The 18,636-nt window shown below is 42.1% G+C and overlaps 1 protein-coding gene across 1 annotated transcript in view; it reads left to right on the top strand.

Moving 5' to 3' along the window:
• Positions 1-18,636, top strand: part of ITPR2 (inositol 1,4,5-trisphosphate receptor type 2) — a 494,278-nt gene that overhangs the window by 433,804 nt on the left and 41,838 nt on the right. Inside the window, 1 exon segment of the mRNA XM_034646080.1 lies at positions 6,132-6,292. Within this exon segment, the coding sequence (XP_034501971.1) occupies positions 6,132-6,292 (161 nt within the window).

Here is an 18,636-nt window from a genome sequence, read left to right as displayed (position 1 = left end):
ATATGCATGCGTTCTGGAATTGCTTACCACATATAAGATGTAATACATACCATATACATTAAAAGTACTTAATGACAAGAATGATTTAGACAATTGGAATATTTGGGAGTTGTACTAGTAGGTGATGAAATAGTGATTAATTGATAAATGGTTCTTGTAAGAGTTGGGTGTTAATTTGTGATCCAAAGAGGGATATCATGTCAAACAACAGAGGAGAGAATCTCCACAGTAGGAGAGAATTGGCTCCCGTAGCACACGTATGAAGTGACACCCAGAGTAGCAACAGAGGAGAAGGTAGATTCTGTGACAGGCAATGAGAGCAGATGGGATGTTCCTAGCCTTGAAGGCAACGACCAGATATTTGAGAGTTATGACTCAGAAAACAATTGCTAGTGATCCAGAAGGCAGTCATGATAGGGTGATGCATAGCAGATGACAGAGCTGAAGCGGTAAGCATAGGAACACATTGGCACTGGTATCCATATTAATTATTAAGTTTGAATTACCAGAGGCTGAAAATCCAGTGAGAAGGAGATGTTGGCCGACCAGTGTGACAAAATACCCAAATGGAGAAAGGATTGATGGTAGTCAGGTGCCTAGAATGAAAGATCTTTCTAGGCGATGTCTGTGTTCTTCTTTTAGTATATTAGTTCTTTATCTGAACTTGTGCATCAAGGTTATTTATACACTTATTTGTTCAACAGTTACTTATTGATTATCTACTGTGTGCCAGGGTACTGCAGTGAACAAAAATAGACAAAATTTACTGCCATGATGGAGCTCATTTTCCAGTACACATAGAATGTATGATGCTAAGGGCTATGCAGAAAAATAAAGCGGAGAAGAGGTATGGGGTGCCTGGGTGATGGGTGGGTGTGTGCCCTCACCTTAGTCATACTGTCTGGGAAACACAACATAGGTATGGTCTTATTTTTTCTGAAACCTTTGTGTTGAGCACACAAGAGTTCCTCTTGTCCTTCCTTTCTTTCTGCCTTGGTCATCTCCTCCAATACCATGGCTTTGATTGTTTATTTTATGTCAGTTATTCTTGAATTAGTATTTTACAATTTTATGTCTCTGTTTAAAATTTCTAGCTTCGTACCTGACAGCCCAACACTGGTTGTTCTATAAGCATCATAAATTCAGTACATCCCCAATCAAATGTATCTTCCCTCCAAAATCTCTTCCTCCTTTTTTGTTTTTCCTTGCTGTACTGATATTACCATAAACTCAGTCATTCAGGTCAGAAATTTTAGGGTCATTCTTGATTCCCCCTAAATCTGTACCTCTAATTGGACATCAAGCCCTGTTAAATTTTCATCCACAAACTTCTCTTCAATCTCTCCCTCTTATTCATTTTTTTTTCAATTATTCTGTCAATGTTAGTTGAATGCCCTACTGTTTTCCAGATACTATGCCAGGTGCTGCTAATACAAAAATAAATTAGACAATTAAGTGGTAGAGGCTAACATAGAAATAGATAAATTTTCATAGCGAGGTGTTATGGGCATGGGGAGGATCCACTAACTGTGTCTGTGTAAGTCAGTGGTAGTTGAGCTGGGTCTTGAAGAAGTAATACCTGTAAGGCAGGAAATAGAGGAGGTGAAGGCATGAAATTTTCCAAGGGCTTGGTTTGTTTGAAGAATGGTGAGAAAATCAGAGTCACTCTCAGAAATGCGCACAGAGTAGATTGTCGGAGTATGAGTACAAGGATGACTTCACGTTCCCGGGTTGACAAGGACTTCATTAATAGAGGTGAAGAAGAGATAAAGAAACAAATTTTTGCTGAGCTGAGTTTGCCCTGCCCATAAGTGACCCAGGGGGATTCACCCAGTAGACAGCTAGAAATAGAAACTGAAGTTGAGAACAGTCAGTGCTGGGACTACATCACCCGCACTGTGATGGTTGAAACCATGGGAATGACCAACAAAGCTTCGAGAGCAAGAAGCAAAAAAGATGAAAGACAACCAGTTCCCTGCCTTTATACCCTCCACCGCCCTAGTCCCTCGGTCTCCCTACTCTTAGCCTCTGCTCCCAGTCTTCCTCTAAATCCCCCCACAGGAGGTTACCTGAAGCCCAGCTCTGAATAGGCTAGTCTCCATTCAAAGGCCTTCAGGATAAAGTGCAGTCTCCATAGCTTTGCATTTAAAGCTCTTCACAGTTTAAAAAGAAATAAAAAAATAAATAAAACTCTTCACGGTTTGTGCCAAGTGTACCATTACATCTTCATTTCCAGATGTTGCCTTTGGAGGAATTGACGTTACCCCAAACAGGTGATCCACTTTCATCTGTAGCTTTGCCCTGCCATTTCTTTTGCTCAGAAGGCCAAAGAACATGGGTTTAGAGCTAGACATTTTTCTGTTTAAATACCAACCAACTTCTCCACTAACGAGAGGTGTTAACTTGAGCAATTTATTGAATTCCTCTGAATCTCTTTCCTCACATGCTGAAAGGTCAGATTGGATTATTGTAATTATAGGAGCATATTTATTTTTTTTAAAGATTTTATTTATTTATCAGACAGAGATAGAGACAGCCAGCGAGAGAGGGAACACAAGCAGGGGGAGTGGGAGAGGAAGAAGCAGGCTCATAGCAGAAGAGCCTGATGTGGGGCTCGATCCCATAACGCCGGGATCACGCCCTGAGCCGAAGGCAGACGCTCAACCACTGTGCCACCCAGGCGCCCCATAGGAACATATTTAAACATCTTTTATGTTGTTGTCAGCAAAATAGGTGCTCAATAAAAATTAGCTAGCTTTTATTACCATTCATCTCTTTTCCACTTGCCATAATCCTGTTTCAAGGCTAGACACTTAAAGCTCTACACCTCTTTAAAANGAGCATAATTTAAACATCTTTTATGTTGTTGTCAGCAAAATAGGTGCTCAATAAAAATTAGCTAGCTTTTATTACCATTCATCTCTTTTCCACTTGCCATAATCCTGTTTCAAGGCTAGACACTTAAAGCTCTACACCTCTTTAAAACCTTTTAAAATGTACCTTGTCACAATTCATTTTGTCCTCCTCTGTGCTTTCTTGGCAGTTTATACCACTTCAGGATATAATGCAAGCTGTCTGCTTCCTCTACCATATTACAGATTAATTGATAGTAGACACATTATTTTTATAGCCCTATGTACCTTGCAACAGGAAGGTAATTGTTTGAACTGGATTCTGGGAAAATCTACTTTAACATTCTCTCTCTCTTTTTAAGTAGCTGTATTGAGATATAATTTGTATACCTTACAACTCACCCATTTAAAGTCTACAGTTCAGTGGTTCTTAGTATATAGTCAGAGTTGTGCATCCATCATTACAATCAATTTTAGAACATTTTCATTGCCCCCAAAAGGAACCTCATACCCTTTAGCCATCATCACCAACCCTCCACCCCCAACCTTTCCTCCTCCTCAGCCCTAGGCAAGTGTCGCTCTACTTTCTGTCTCTACAGATTTGCCTCTCCTGGACATTTTACATCAATGGGATCATATATGTGGCCTTCTGGGACCTGCTTGTAGCATGTGTCAGTGCTTCATCCTTTGTCTGGCTGAAAATTCCATTGTATGATAAGAGATATTTTGTTCATCTTTTCATTCACTGATGAATGTTTGGAATGTTTCTACCTTTTGGCTCTAATGAATGACGCTGCTGTGCACATTCCTGTGCTAGCTTTTGTGTGGATGCATGTTTTCAGTTCCTTTGGTTAGGTACCTGCAAGTGGAATTGCTGGGTCATGCGGTCACTCTGTTTAACCTTTTGAGGAGCTGCCACACTGTTTCCTGAAGTAGCTGCCTCTTTTACATTCCCACCAACAGAGTATGAGGGCTCCAGTCCATCCACATCAGCACCAAGATTAGTTATTAATCTGTTTTTATTATAGTCACCCAAGTGAAATAACATTTTATTAGTGAGATATTCTTAATTCATTCCATAAATACTGTATTCAGGGATGACTATAAACCAGACACCCACGTTAGCTATTAGGACCGTTGGTGAAGAAAAGAGACAAATATATCTGCTCCTGGACACACAATAAATAATAAACATAATAAGTTCTTATCTAAGCTCCTGGATAAAATGGCATTCCTTTCTTCTGTACTGAGTAGCAGGCAGGCTTTTTCTCACATAATCATTTTTACCCCTCTATCTTAGACTTGGGGTCCAGTGTAATTTAACGACTTTGATATGACTATGTACATTCTGTTAGGAGGTGATAAGCACCCTGGGAAAAAGAGGATAAAAGAGAAAGAGTGATTGAGGCTGTTGGCAAAAGGGAAGGGGCAGGTTGTGGGATTAAATAGGGTGATCAAGTTAAGCCACACAAAGAAGGCGAGAGTTGAGCAAAAGCTCAAAAATGAGCACGTTACTCAGAGAGACACCAAAGAGAAGAACACTGTGGGCAGAAGAAGCAACCGGTCCAAAGGCCTGAAGCAGGAGTCTGCCTGTGAGGAGCAAGGAGGCCAGGATGGCTGGATGAGAGTTAGCAAGAGGCAGGAGAGTGGGAGACAAGGGGAGAGAGGCTAGAAGGCCAGATCTCTTTAGCAAATATATATTACATGAGACCTACTTATACTCAGCAATTGCTCATTATTTATCTGAACTTCAAACTTAACTTGGCATCCCCTGAGCATCCTGTATTTTATCTGGCAGCCCCGCTCATAGGCCATTGTAAGGCCTTTGGCCTTTACTCTGAGTGGGTAGAGAACCCGCAGGGTTTGGGACAGAGGAGAGACACTATCCTACCTCGTGTTACAAAGGATCTTAGTGGCTACTATGTTGAGCATAGGCCACTGAGAGTTAAAATGGGAACAGGGAGGCCTGGAAGGCAATTGCAGTAGTCCAGGTGAGAGATGATGAAGGTTCATATGAGAGCTACGGCTGTGGAGGTGTTGAAAAGGGACGAGATTCCACGTATATATGCCGAAGGTAGAGCCAAAAGAATTTCCACATGAATTGGATATGGGTGATAGAAAGAGAGGATTCAAGATGACTCTTCGGTTTTTGGCTTGAACAACTGGAAGACTAGAGTTGCCATGGAATGAAGAGGAGGACTGTGGGTGGAGCAGTTTTGGGGGAAGAGTATGGATTTTATTTGGGCCATGCTGAGCTGATGATGGGTCAAATAAGATGAGGCATCACCATCAGCCAGCTAATTTTATGGTATTTTCCATTAAAATATCCAGTAATATAATTTAAAAGGTCACCCTTCCACTAGGGACAGATTTTTTTTCTTTTTACTTATTGTACTTTATATCTTATTATTAAAAGAGTCTTCTTCATGCCTGAATGGCTTTTTTTTTTTAAATATGCTTAGGAAAGAATAGCCAGGATTGGAATTCAATTTCCTAGCTTCTTCTCCAGTATCTGAACTGCAAAACCAGACTGAATCCCAACCTCCCATTTTACTTGGCAATAGAATTCATTTTTCCATAGATGTTTTTCTTCATCTCCATTCATTTTCTTTCATCCACTCTTCAACCCTTGAGAGAAAAGAATCTTACTATGTAGAACTTCTCCTCAGTGTCCTTCCAGCCTCTGAAAATCTGCCCTGGATATTGAACAGACCATCCCCTCCTTAAAATGCCAGGAACACAGTAGTCCAAAGGGCTGGAGCCCTCACCACACTCAGAGCAAAAATAACAGTGGACGTTGGCTTGCCCTTCACTGAGTACAAGTGCTTTTCAAGATGACTATCTCACCTGCGTCTCCATTTTTTACCCAAGTTCCTGGATAAAATAACTTTTTTTTTTCCTGTCCTGATTAGCAAGCATGCCTTTTATTGCACGGTCATTTTTACTTCTTTTTCTTGGATTTGTGGTCCAGTTTAGTTGGACAGTTTTGACATGGCTATATTTAAAATTTTCTGCAAATTTTACAACTATAACAGGACTGTGCATCTCCAAGGATCCATTGGGTGGGGGGTGGAGGGGAGAGAATGTTCATTTGGAAGAAATCTACAAGCTATGGCCTTCTTTCTGGAGGTCTTGTACTGTGGTGTTTTTAATCATAACATTCTAAATTGGCACACTCATGGAAAGCCTTTATTCACATAATTGTGATGTTTTGTTTTTATGCTAAGAAGTGCTGATTAAATGACAAATTACATACATTGTGCTTTCTGTGTTTTGCAGGACTTGAGAGGGACAAGTTTGATAATAAAACGGTTTCATTTGAGGAGCACATCAAGTCAGAACACAATATGTGGCATTATTTGTACTTCCTAGTCCTGGTGAAGGTTAAAGACCCAACTGAATACACTGGACCTGAAAGTTATGTGGCTCAAATGATTGTGGTGAGTGATGAGAGCGTTTGAACCTGTGACTAGATTGCATGTGTATGCTTTCCCCTTCTCTACCCTACCCTTCTCCCAGTCATTGTGTTAACTTCTAAATAGGACTGTCAATCACTGAGGAGTCCTCATGCTGGCTAAATCATTGGACTTCTTGGTTTTAGAAACCAAATCTAAGTCTCCAGTGCACAGATGGTATTCACTGAAGCATTCTCTGTGCAATGAGTAGCACCATCTCAGTCACGTCTGTCATCTTCTGACCTCGTGTCATTGCTGATGTCTCAGTTCCCCAAATCTAGAACTTGCCCATTGGCAAATATGAACAGAAGAGTCATACTTTAAGAAATTCCTTGGATTTCAGAAATCAGGAGTTGAAGAAACTGAACCAGGTTTGGGGGGAGTATAATGTTTGATCTCAATGGGAGAACACTGGCTCACTGTCTATATGCAGTTTGGGTGGTTGGTAATGAATGATTGGCACGGATTCTGCCATCCTAGTTGTTTGTTCATAACTCCTCATTAAGATCAGTAGAGGAGGCTGTGGTTGTCCGTGATTTGGACCTTCTTCTGCTTTACAGAAGATTAAAACTAAGTGGCTTAAAGAGAAGTCAAAGTTACAACTTTAGTGTATCATGATGCACATTTAGTGAGTATTACTGCGTTGATAGAAATTCTTGTATTCTTATAATAAACATAGCTGCATGTTGGAATTTTTTTCTCAAAAATCTTCTTACAACACTTTGAGAATGAGGCTTTAGAGAGTCCCGATCTCCTTGCTGCCTGGTCCCAAGGATAACATTTAGTAAGCTCCAGTGCTGAAGCTGGGGTGGAGAGCCAGGTGACAGTGGCTGTGTGTCCTTCCTTCTGGAAGCTGGTCATGCATGTAGGAAGACATAAACTACAGTAGACGGAGCAACCAAAGAATATGTTTGGCGGGTAACATATTAATAAGTTCAAGTTAACATTGCAGTAATTTATCTTACCTGACAATATTTATGTGTCACAGGAGAGCTACATGTAAATTGAATTTTTATTGCTGTGCATTTTTCTTTTTTTTTATTCTTTTTGACTTGCATCCTGCTATAAGTTGTTCTATGTGCTTAGAGGTTTGCATCTTACTATGAAGTTGTCATTCTTTATGTGACAGTGGGCAGAACCTAGTATTATTTCTTTTTCTCCATGTTTCCTTTTCTGCCCTCTCTCCCTTCTACATTAGGAAAAGTATTCTTGGGGTGCATGGGTGGCTCAGTCGTTAAGCATCTGCCTTGGGCTCAGGTCATGATCCCGGGATCCTGGGATCAAGCCTGCATTGGGCTCCCTGCTCAGCGGGAAACCTGCTTTTCCCTCTCCCACTCCCCCTGCTTGTGTTCCCTCTCTAGCTGTCTCTCTCTCTCAAATAAATAAATAAAATATTTAAAAAAAAAAAAAAGGGAAAAAGGTAATCAGTTTGAAGATAGATACTCATAGTCATTATTTATACATTCTGGATCTCCAGATGCTCAGGGACCATCGATGTGAAATATTTTGCATCTGCTTGCTGGGGGAAAAACATGTAGAGCGTTACGTTGAAAATGTAACTTCACATTGCTATATTTTATCAAAGTTTGAGTCAATTTAGTGAATACATATGTAATCCATATTTAGTGAATACATATTTACATTATCTGTTGTGTCCCTTGGACTAAAAGATTTTGGGGAATACATTGAAGAGTCTGACATATTCCTTCTCTGCCAAGGAATTCAGAGCTTAATTAAAGGGAGACAAGAATAACAACCAGAAAGTAAAATAGGCTAAGTTCCCCAAGAGTGGAACAAATGAAAATCTGTGAAGGCTTGAAGATGTAGAGTGACATCCAACTGAGAGGTGGTGGAAGGGAATTGTTGGGTGTGTGTTGGGGGCAGTATATCAGACAGGGTAGGAATTGTGTAGTTTGAGGGTGTCTGTTAGATTAAGAGTGAGTTCCTGTAAGAGGGAGCAGCCTGAGCAAAGGCGTAGAGATGGACCACGCAGACACTTGGGGGACATAGTCCACTTGTCAAGAAGCTCTGAGAGATATGAGAGAGAAAGTAGATCGGACTTCTGAATGGTTGTCAGTTTGGGATATCATTTCATCAGGAATGGGAAGCCACTGAAGGATTTCACTGCGGGAATGATGTGGCCTAGAACAGTAGTTAGGCTGTGGTGCATAGGCTGGTTGGGAGCAGGGAGAGATGAAATCAGAGGTGGTATTTGGCAGTTGATGAGTTTAGGGGTAGGGAGGATGAGGAGAGGCGCTAGACTATAAGATGAGCCCAAGACACCGGACATTGTGAGCCTGGTCATTGGGAGAAAGGTGTTGTATCAGTTTCAGAAGGTCTTCTGCAAGAGGAGAGTCTGGTCAGAAAAGAACAGTTGTTGATTTTGAAATGAGACTAGAAGCTGAGTCATAAATTAGGAGGGACAGGGTAGTGACAACAGCATGAGCCTTCAAGCCAGAAGGATCTGGGCTTAAACCTTAGCTCTGTCACTTACTTGCTGTGTGGTCTGGGATATCTTGGATAAATCTTTGAACTTACCAGGGCCTCTGCCTCCTCATCTAAAAGGAAGAAGATTGGTGTGAGATGAGATGATACATTAAACGTGGCTAGCACCGCGGAGGTACTCGGTAGCTGACAGTTTTCACTGTGACTTTCCACATGAAGTGACAGTTGAAGCCATCAGATTAGAGAGAGATGGGAGAAGGGAGAATGTGTAAAGAGAGAAAGGAAGAGAAAGCCCGAGACAGAACCTGGGGGATCCCCTATTCAAGAAAAAGAAGAAAGGCAAGTAAAGTAAGTAGAAAGGAAGACAATAAAAGGGGCAGAAGGAGAACCAGGACATGGAGTGTGTCAAAAGCCAAGCAATGAGCCTCGCAGTGTCAGAGTTTCAACAGCATTAATTGCTGCAGAGAGGCCATAAAGGAGAGACTGGTCAAACGGAGACTTTGGGTTTTGTAATAAGGAAATCACCAGGTGCCTTTTACCATAAGACCCGTCTTTCACCTTAACATGAAAAACAGCATTTTGCCAAGCACTTGTACTTGAATTTTTAAGGATCTATATACTTATCCATGTTTCTGCCCATCCTATTCCATCAGCTCTCTCCAGAGTCGTGATGGGAGGGAGGAGCGCTCACCAGCTTATTCCAATAGGAACTGTCTCATTCTCATCCAAGCAGGGCATGGCCAGGACAACAGGCACGGTTTCTGAATTTCAATGGCCAGGAGAAGGAAGAGTAAAATTATTAAGCTCTGGACTGATGGAAACAAAAAGTCATTTACACAGAAGAGTGCTCACTTACTGGAATAGCCTTTTTGGAACATTTCAAAAAATCTGTAGCTAATGGACCCAATTTAGAAAATCTGTTACTTCAAAACTGTGGAGATTATGGCCTTGTAATCCTGATTCTCTGAGAGAGAGAGAGATTGAGATTTTAGAGCACACAGCAAATTGAAGGAAGTCTGCAGTTCAATTCAAAGACTCTATATTTTCTCTCTCCAACCCATAGGCAACTACTCTTAACAGTTTGGAAGGAAACCTTACAGACATTTTCCTACCACTTTTATTTTTGCTCCTTAAAAATAGCTTCATTTACCAAGTTGATTTAAGTGCTTGTTTATCAGTAGAGCTTTGAAAGAAGCTTTTAATTCTTCATAATTGATGCACCTTTTACCCTCAAGGATTTATGAAAAAGAAAATGAGGAAGATCCTCGTATTCATAAAACAACTCCCCTGAATTCCACTACACTGTTTATATCTGATTTGTACTTTGAGACCCTTAGGAAGTGCCTCCTTCCTTATGGCATGAGGAAAACAAGCATATAACAAGTTTGGGGGGTGTTTCTCTGCTCGGTAGTTTTTTCACCTCCAGGGCTTCAACTTTATTACTAGGCCAATGAGGAGTGTTTATATCGATATGCATTAAGCCATACATTGTAAATAAATTGATTTCTAGATGTTCGACTCTAAGGAAATATACTTCTGCCTCCACATCCATCCAGTAATAGGATCAAGACTGAAATATGAAGAGAGATTGAAATCTTCCTTCCCTTGCCTTTAGATGCTAAACTAAGCTGTTTGAGTATCAGCCACTGTCTGAGTATTGAACGAACACAAAGCTTCTTCTGGGATATTGTTAGGGGAGATGTGAGTTGATCAAGGTATTTGGGGAATATATTTTCCCCTGGCAAGGGAACCCTCATTTTTGATAAGGGAATTGATATTTTGAGCCTGTATTTATTGGGAACAGAAAATGAGAAGGGAAAGGGAAGGCCCATGCTAGAAACTAAAAATAATGAAAGGGAATCCAATAAAATGGAGGAAAGGGTATAAAAGGATAAATCCTCCAGCCTGTACTGGTAATGGCCTTTGAGCATCACTAAGCCCTTTTGCTTCTCCCATTACCCAAAGGATGATGACTGAGGAGGAACAAACAAAATTGAGATCATTAGAAAAAATGCCCAAGGCTTTTAGATGTTTCTCTCACATTTTGAGGACATTTTCAGATTTTCAGTGTTCATTTGCTGAGATATGGTTGGGGCCTTTGGGGATATTTCTGACTTAATTTGGCAAACAGTGGGATCAAAACCAGAGGTGCCTGTGAGAGAGGTGTTGGGCCCGTTCAGAGACCTGCCGCCGTCCCTGTGTGCTCCACCGTACTGGGCTGCCACTGAGACCCTGGCTGGCCACCCCCCAGGACCATGCGTTTGTGAGGATCTCTTCCTCATTCTAGTACAGGGTACTTTTAAACTCTTCCATTTACTTGACTCCTGTTTACTTGACTCCTGTCTAGTGTCCCGCTATCATGGCGATGTCCGCTAGGACAATTTAACTCATGCTTTTGTTAACATAATAATTGTCTTGACACAAAGAAGGGTTGTGAGTTTCCTGAAGGCCACAGCCAGGAACAGAATAGCCCTTTGTTCTTTGTAATAGCAGGGCAGGTAATATCTGTAATATGCCTTAAAAGCAATTTGATATACAGTGAGTGCTTCCTGTCTCCTAGCAGCTGTGTTATGGGTTTGATACAGAAGGATAAGTAAGAAATAGTCTCTTTCCCCCAGGAAGCTCAACACATTTATTGAACGAATAATAAAATAACGAGTAAATTAACAAATGAATGGTTTTTTCTTAGCCCTCTGGTAGTTGGACATAATTTACAGAAAGTTACACCAAAATAGCTGCAGGAGTTTAGAACATGAATTTCTCATTAGTCAAATGTCATCTTTTCCCCTCTTTTGAAATTGGAAGATAAAGATGCAGCAGGAAGGGTTAGGTCACCTGAACCAAGTATAATGAATGCAGTATTAGAAATCATGTGGCTGATTTGAAAGCCAAGGCAATTTAATCCCCTCTCGCCGTGTTTCTCAAACCCAGTTCCCCGCACCCATGCCCGCATCTCAGGAGTGGGCCTGAGGCTGCGTCCTGGCGGAGGGGCATACATGTGCAGTGGAGGGTTTTACAGCGGACCTCACCCTAAAGAGTAAATTCTCCCATGCAATAATCTACCGAGACTTCAGAAAGAGAGGGATGGTCTTTCCAATGAGATAGAACAGAAATCTAGTCACCCATTACTTTGGCTCCAGAAGGGAGGAAAAGAACTCACAATTTTCCAGATGTTTTCTGTGTCTAGAACTCAAAATCAATCTTGTTTATAGTCGAACCAGGTTTTGAGCAGTAACTGTTGGAGGGGGAGATGTTTGGGCTCGTGAAAGACATCGAGTCGTCCGGGATTTGTATGCACCCCTCCTCCTTTAGCACCATTTGCCGACTTAATGTCTGCATTGTTGTTATGTGTCATAACGATGAAATTATATGTTCTGATTCTATTGTTTCTAATTTATGCTAATTGTGTAATTGGATCTAATTAAGCCAATTATGTAACTGCTCAATCTTGAAAACCTAAGATTTTAGGACTTCATAAGACTCTGTTAAAAATGTTTACATTTCGAGACAAACCGAGGGGGTCTTTGCAGCTCAGAATGCACAATTAAGAAGTAAATGTATACGTTGAAGGAGACACCACCTTTGCTTTCCATATCTTAAGTCCAGGCATGTGTCTTCAATTTAAGAGGGATCCTTTTCACTTCCCAACTCCGAATTTCATTGGCATTAAGGGGCCTATCTTCTATATTATTCTAATTTCTTATTTAGTATTCGTATATAATATCCATGAGTTACCACATTTAACCTCATTCTCATCTTCTTTTTAGTTTGTAAAAATAGAGATAGGAATGGTAAGTACTTCCCAGGGTGGCTGTACATAGAGTCTTCATATCAAAGACTCTGTCAATACTGGAAGTGAGGGTAAAGGATTGGGCCCAAATCGTGTTTAAATGAGATTCATGGAAGTGAGTGGGGTGGGCCATAGAGGTGAAAACAGGCAGGTGTCACTGACTACTTCCTGAACTGATCAGACACTGAATCACCCGGCGGCCAGGGCATAGGTTCTCCAAATTCAAAAAGCCAAAAAATGGCTTTTGTTAGTGTTTCTAATCAGTGCTGAGGAGAAGCTCAGTGTAGAGGAATAAGCCTAGGTAATAGATTCTGAAGTTTGACGTCTTAGGATTTCCATTTACATGATGGGTGACTTGACTTTTCCCCTCTGTGCTTCGCTTTACCCATCAATGAAGCAGGTACAATCAGCCAGTCAGCGCTCCGAATAGAACTGGCTGAGTGTGGCTGGACCCGGGAGGCCTCCTGCTGTCCGGGGCCCTGTCCCTGTCCCTGTGGTTGCTGGACTGGGAGTGGGGAAGACAAGGATTCCAGGATCCCAGGGAAAGCACCTGGACAGAGAAGGCTGTAGTGTCCTAGTGGGAGAGGGGTCTTTGGAGGGCTGGGACAGTGGCTAATTTGGCAACTAAGAAACATTGCAGTAGTCTTAGCAACTAGTACAGCCATATCTACATGCAGCTAATGTTGACCCTGGATGTAGTAAGACTTTCCCTGCAGAGCTGCTAGCAGAGCTGCTATGAGGACTAAATAAAATCACGCACGCTGACAGCACTACTACTAATATAACTGACATTGGATAAGTGCTGACTCCGTGCCAGGTGCTGTGCTAAGTGTCTGACACATGTGATCTCCTCTATGGCCCTGGAACAACCGTGCGAGACACTCTGCTCGGACTGTCACCATTCTGCACACAAGGAAGCAGGCTTAGAGAGGACTGATGACCTGCCCCAAGTTGCACAGCCAGTGGAAGGGCAGGCTGTGTCTGTAAGGTGCCTGGCACATGCAAATGGTCACTACACGTTCCATTATTATCTGATGCAGTGCGGTGTACAAAGCTAGAAGCCGTGCTTCCTTTGAAAGCAGACCAGACCGGCTGCACCCAGCACCCCCAGCAGCGGGCCTCATGCTCTGCAGACGGTTGGAGGGGGCGGACTATAAACATTCAGTCCAGGGCGGGGAGTAGACCTGGCGAGGAGACAGGAAGTCAGCTGACAGCCCTACAATTGCAGGAAGGCCTGAGAGGAATTCAAATAGGAAAAATGTACTCGTTCCGAGTTGGTTGGCAACTGCAAGCTTCCTACAGTGATTAGAAATATTGCAATTACAATTATTACAATCGCAGGCAAGAAAGACAGAGGCTGCAGGATATTTCAATTTAATTTGGCAAGAATTTGTCAGGGAGCACTGCACACAAGGCACTGATCAAAACAAGAATAAAACTGCATCACTGGCCTCACAGAACCACAATTTGATAGAAAAGGCAGCTACCGTCACTGGAAACTATAGTGCAAATCAGAACTCTGGTGGGAGTTCAAGTAGACGTACCAACACACAGCATCTGGAGAAATCTCAAATGACACTGTTAATGCCCCTGCCTGAAACCCTTCAGTGGGGCTTGGAATAAGATCCAAACTCTTTCCCGTGGCCCCTTATGCCATCCGGTCCCAGCCTAGTTCACCAGTCTCACCTCATTCCACCTTCCTTAGCCAACTGCAGTTCAACCACCTTTGCTCTTTTCTGGCAAATTCGTACGTCTTCCCTGGCCAGAGCCTTGGAATGAAGGTGCCTGCTCTTTGCAGTTGCTGTTCCTAACTCTTTCCATGCCTGGCACCTTCCCTGACACCCCCATTCCAGTTACTTCTCTCCCATCACCCTTTGGAGCACCTATATTAATCTGACCCTAATATTGTTTTTATATTTATTGATATGTTTATTTCTCTCCACTATGACTTCAGCATTTACACATCCGATCTGATCACTGCTGCATTCCCAGCACCGAAATTAACACCCAGGACATAGTAGGTACTGAGTATGGATTTGCTGGGCAGAATTAATAAGACATGGAACTACTGGAGCACAGAGGACAGGACAGGGCTGAAGGGACTGGGGGCAGTTGCACAGAGAAGATTATAAGGAGAGTTGGGCCTTGAAAAGGATTTCAACAGAAGGAATGGAGGGGACTATATTTCAGGCAAGGTGTGTATCTTAAAGGGTAAGTGTGCACAGCGAAGAAGAAAGGAAACAAAATTTATGATATGTGCCAACAGCTTTGCATGTTATTTAGTTATACCCATTTTATGGAAACTGAGGCTCAGAGAATTTCATTACGTATCCAAGGTGCTCAGGAAATAAGTGCTTGAACCAGCACTCAGCTACAAACTTTTCTGGCATGAATGGCTGTGATTTTTACCTTTAGCTGTGCTTCACCTACTGAAGAATCAGGCAAAACTTGACTGTCAAGATCAAATATATGTAAGTCAAGTGTTGGAGAAAAGGTAAGGAAAAAAACCCAAAATCCAAAACCAAAAAACATCTTTTGAGGGAGGAAAGGATGTCTCCAATATTTTACGGAATTGGAATTCTTAGTCCCTCAGCTGCCATAGTTGAGGTAGGATGTAAAATGCCTTAAAAGTGCAGGTCAATAAATTATTTCCCATTGGTGAAAGGTTCGTTCATCCAACAAACACAGGCTGAGTGCTTACCGTGCCCCAGGCACTGGGCTGCCTCTGGTTCCAGGTTGGGCTTCCTTCGGGAAGCTTTGGTGAAACCCAGGAGACAGAGAACTCCAGCAAAGGAGAGGTGATGGCTCAGTGCAGGGGCGGAGACTGCCATGGAGCGGACGGCCTGGGAAGGGAGGCTTCCAGGGTCATGCCAGTTGCTTGAGTCAGTCAGGGAAATGAGGCTGGAGCAGGTGGAGGGAGCAGTTGGGCCCGTCTAGAGAAAGAGTGGGGCTAGGCAGGGGGGCAAGAGGTAAAGCAGCCACCAGGAGAGATCTTAAAACAAAGAGACAAGGTCAGATGTGTATTTTAGAAGGCATGTTCCATGGCAGAGTAAGAAATGGATACAAGGGGGGCCATCCGGGAGCAAGAAAAAGAACAGATAGCATGAATTCATGACCCAGTAACCGTGATGAAAGCTGATATGAATGCCACTGGAGACTGAGAAGTGGTGGGTGTGAAAAGATGCAGGTAGAGGGTTTACTGAAGGTGAGGGGAAGGCAGGGGTTCAACCTAAATCACTGGGGTTCCACAGGAGTAAGTTGAAGAAATGTGATCATCTCAGTGTGCCTCGGAGTATCCAAGTGCCTAGGTCCAACTTGGGTTTCCAGGTGCATATGACCAATAAGAAACTGAATACATGAGTCTGGAATTCTGGTGAGAAGTCTAAAATGGACAGTCCACTAGAAAAGGTAGAAACTATCACAAAGATAAGATTTCAGTCTTTTTTATTCACTCGGGTGCCCGAGGAGCATAGAACAGTGCCTGGCATATAGTAGATACTCAATAAAGATTTATTAAATGAGCATATATATTTATTAAGTCACTAGAGAACACATGATACATGACATTACAGATTAGGACAAGGCTATCCAAGGGAAACCGTATATAGTGAGTAAATCAGAAAAAGGATGCCCTTAGGCTAAAAGATACAGAGGTATAACCATTAACACGAATAATAACTAATGATGATGATGATGATAATATCCACACAGACTTTACTTAGCAAAAAAGTAGAACCAGAAAGGAGAAAACAATTTTCATAGGACTCTAAAAGAGGGTTTTAACTTCTCATCAGTGGGTGAACATAGAAGTGCTTTGGTCAGTTTTTGGATATCTCGTGACCTAACATTGATTAATAAGTTTTAGTATGGGATTATGTTGCAGACCGAAATGTTTACAGCAAAATGATTTGGATTTTGTTCAACATCTAGAAGCCTCTTTGAAATGGTGACCCACCCTAAGTCATTTATTTTGAACTTATAAAAGGATGCTCACGTCTCTGATTCTCATAACCTTAATAAAACATGTCTTCCCACTGTGCCGAAGAAAATTCTTGCTTCCCAGTCCTACTCATTACTGTAAGATCTTGTTCAATTCTCAGTTGGCTTTCTGGAATAATCATGTCCACATTGTTAGGACTGATACATTTTATTCGGAAATACTGGCTTTCTTCCAGAGAGTAACAGATACCATCAAAATGTAAGTTGTGGGAATGATAACTACATACCGTAAAGCCACACGACTTCTGTCTAGTGGATTTTAATAGACTAGCATCGCCCATGCCATATCATGAGTCATTAGTGGAGATGGTAATTAAGCTGCTCTTGTGTTAGGTAAGGTTATCAGGCAAGCTAATTGCCATTAGATTTTGGACTAGTTTTAGCTAAGGGAATTCCTGAGAAATAAGTGCTGAACTTTACAAAAGTGATTTAGCACTTGTATGTCAAAGATTAGTCATTTAATGTCACGTTAGTGGAATCCATTGCCTCCAAATAGAGATTTAGAGTTCAAGAGGTTTTGGTGAAAGAATGGCGGCAGAGATAGGTTATCCCAGCTCTTGGAGTCTGTTTCCTCATCTGTAAATGGAGGTAATACTCTTAAGTAAGATTCTTGTATATCCTGTATATACCCCATATATCCTAGTGCCTAACACGATATCTGGTTCAGGGTTATTGCTCGATAAGAGCTTGGTCCTTCCACTTCGGCGTGAATATTTAGCTACTTAATATGGCTAAATAGAAATACTACACAGATGCAGAGCACTCAAGCCTTTGAACGTTCAAACACAGCGCTGATGCTGCATAGCGGTCCGCTTAGAGGTCAGGCCATGGCCAGTTTTCTTTGTTCGGTGAGCACTTACAACCTACCGTGTCCCAGGCACTGTGCTAGCCCCTGGAAAGGGGGACAGAGGACTTCAGGACAGGTGTGGCCTGTCACAGAGCTTCCTGTTCAGAGCAGAAGGCAGATCTTAAGAAGTCACCACAGTTTTTACATAGTCAAGTGCCACCACTGGGACAGACTGGGCAGAGGAAACTTCCTCTCTTGTGGCCTCAAACTCAAGCCCATTTGCCATCTGTTTCTTTGTTAACCCAGAAGTCAAGAGCTCACTTACCTATTTTAATTGGTTGAACCGTTGATGAATCCATTTGCATTTTACAGGTGATGTTAGAACATATCTGCCCGCAGAGAGTATGGTGAGATACTGTTAGGAGTGTCCCCAAGAGCACACAGGGACATTGTGAAGGGGAGTAGTAGGAGTTGCCATTGAGTCAGAGCAAAGATGGTATCAGAACAGATTTTTACCTCGCTTACTTACACGTTCACCCCGGGGGAGGGGAAGGGCGCGCTTTGCCTTTTTCTTGGCTCTGTGATGGGAACAACAAAGGAAGTCGATTTCATTTTCCAAAGGGTGCCTTCGAAGCTCCTTCAGGTGAAGAAGCACTTGCTGCATGTTTCAGTCAGGCAATCACCTTTTCCGTCTCCTTCAGCATTTGGAAAAGTCCTGGTAAAAAGCACACACAGTTTGCTTTAGCAGAAATATTCCAGCTCTCTAAGTTTCCTTCTGCCTTGCTGTTCTACTGTCATGATGAACTCCCAAGAAAGGCTTCAAGGTGTTTATGCCACTCTGAGCTTATTGATTAGCATTTCAAATGCAGCTGACATAAAAACACCAGTTCACCAAAATCTGAAGTTCAGAAATAGCCCAACTCAAGGGTGGTTTATTTGCATAGGTGCCTGAATTTCACAAAGGGATAATTGCCCAGGGTGTTCTTCTAGCTCTACTGGGTGCCAAGTTGTGCTATAAAGGCCCTTGGCCCTGATTCTATCTGTGACTTAGAAGAGGTTTGACTTCTCTGCACATCAAGTCTTCATTCATGTGAGAATCTGAGTGGTTTCCAAAGTCTCTTCTGTCCCAGTTCTAAAAGTCTGACAACTCTAATATCTACAATATTTTTCTATCAAATTTTGAATATGTTACTGTTTTATATTACAAATGAGAAGCAGTTGTGGCAAGAGTAGTGGAGTGGTCAGCATTTGACTATTCCCTCTGTCTTCACGGGGAGGCCACATGTAGATTGACCCGCTCCAGCAGCC

The sequence above is a fragment of the Ailuropoda melanoleuca genome, chromosome 16, assembly GCF_002007445.2.
Source record: "Ailuropoda melanoleuca isolate Jingjing chromosome 16, ASM200744v2, whole genome shotgun sequence".
Classification (NCBI taxonomy): Eukaryota; Metazoa; Chordata; class Mammalia; order Carnivora; family Ursidae; genus Ailuropoda; species Ailuropoda melanoleuca.
The sequence above is the reverse complement of the archived record's forward strand: the minus strand, read 5'-3'. Positions and strand labels throughout refer to the sequence as shown.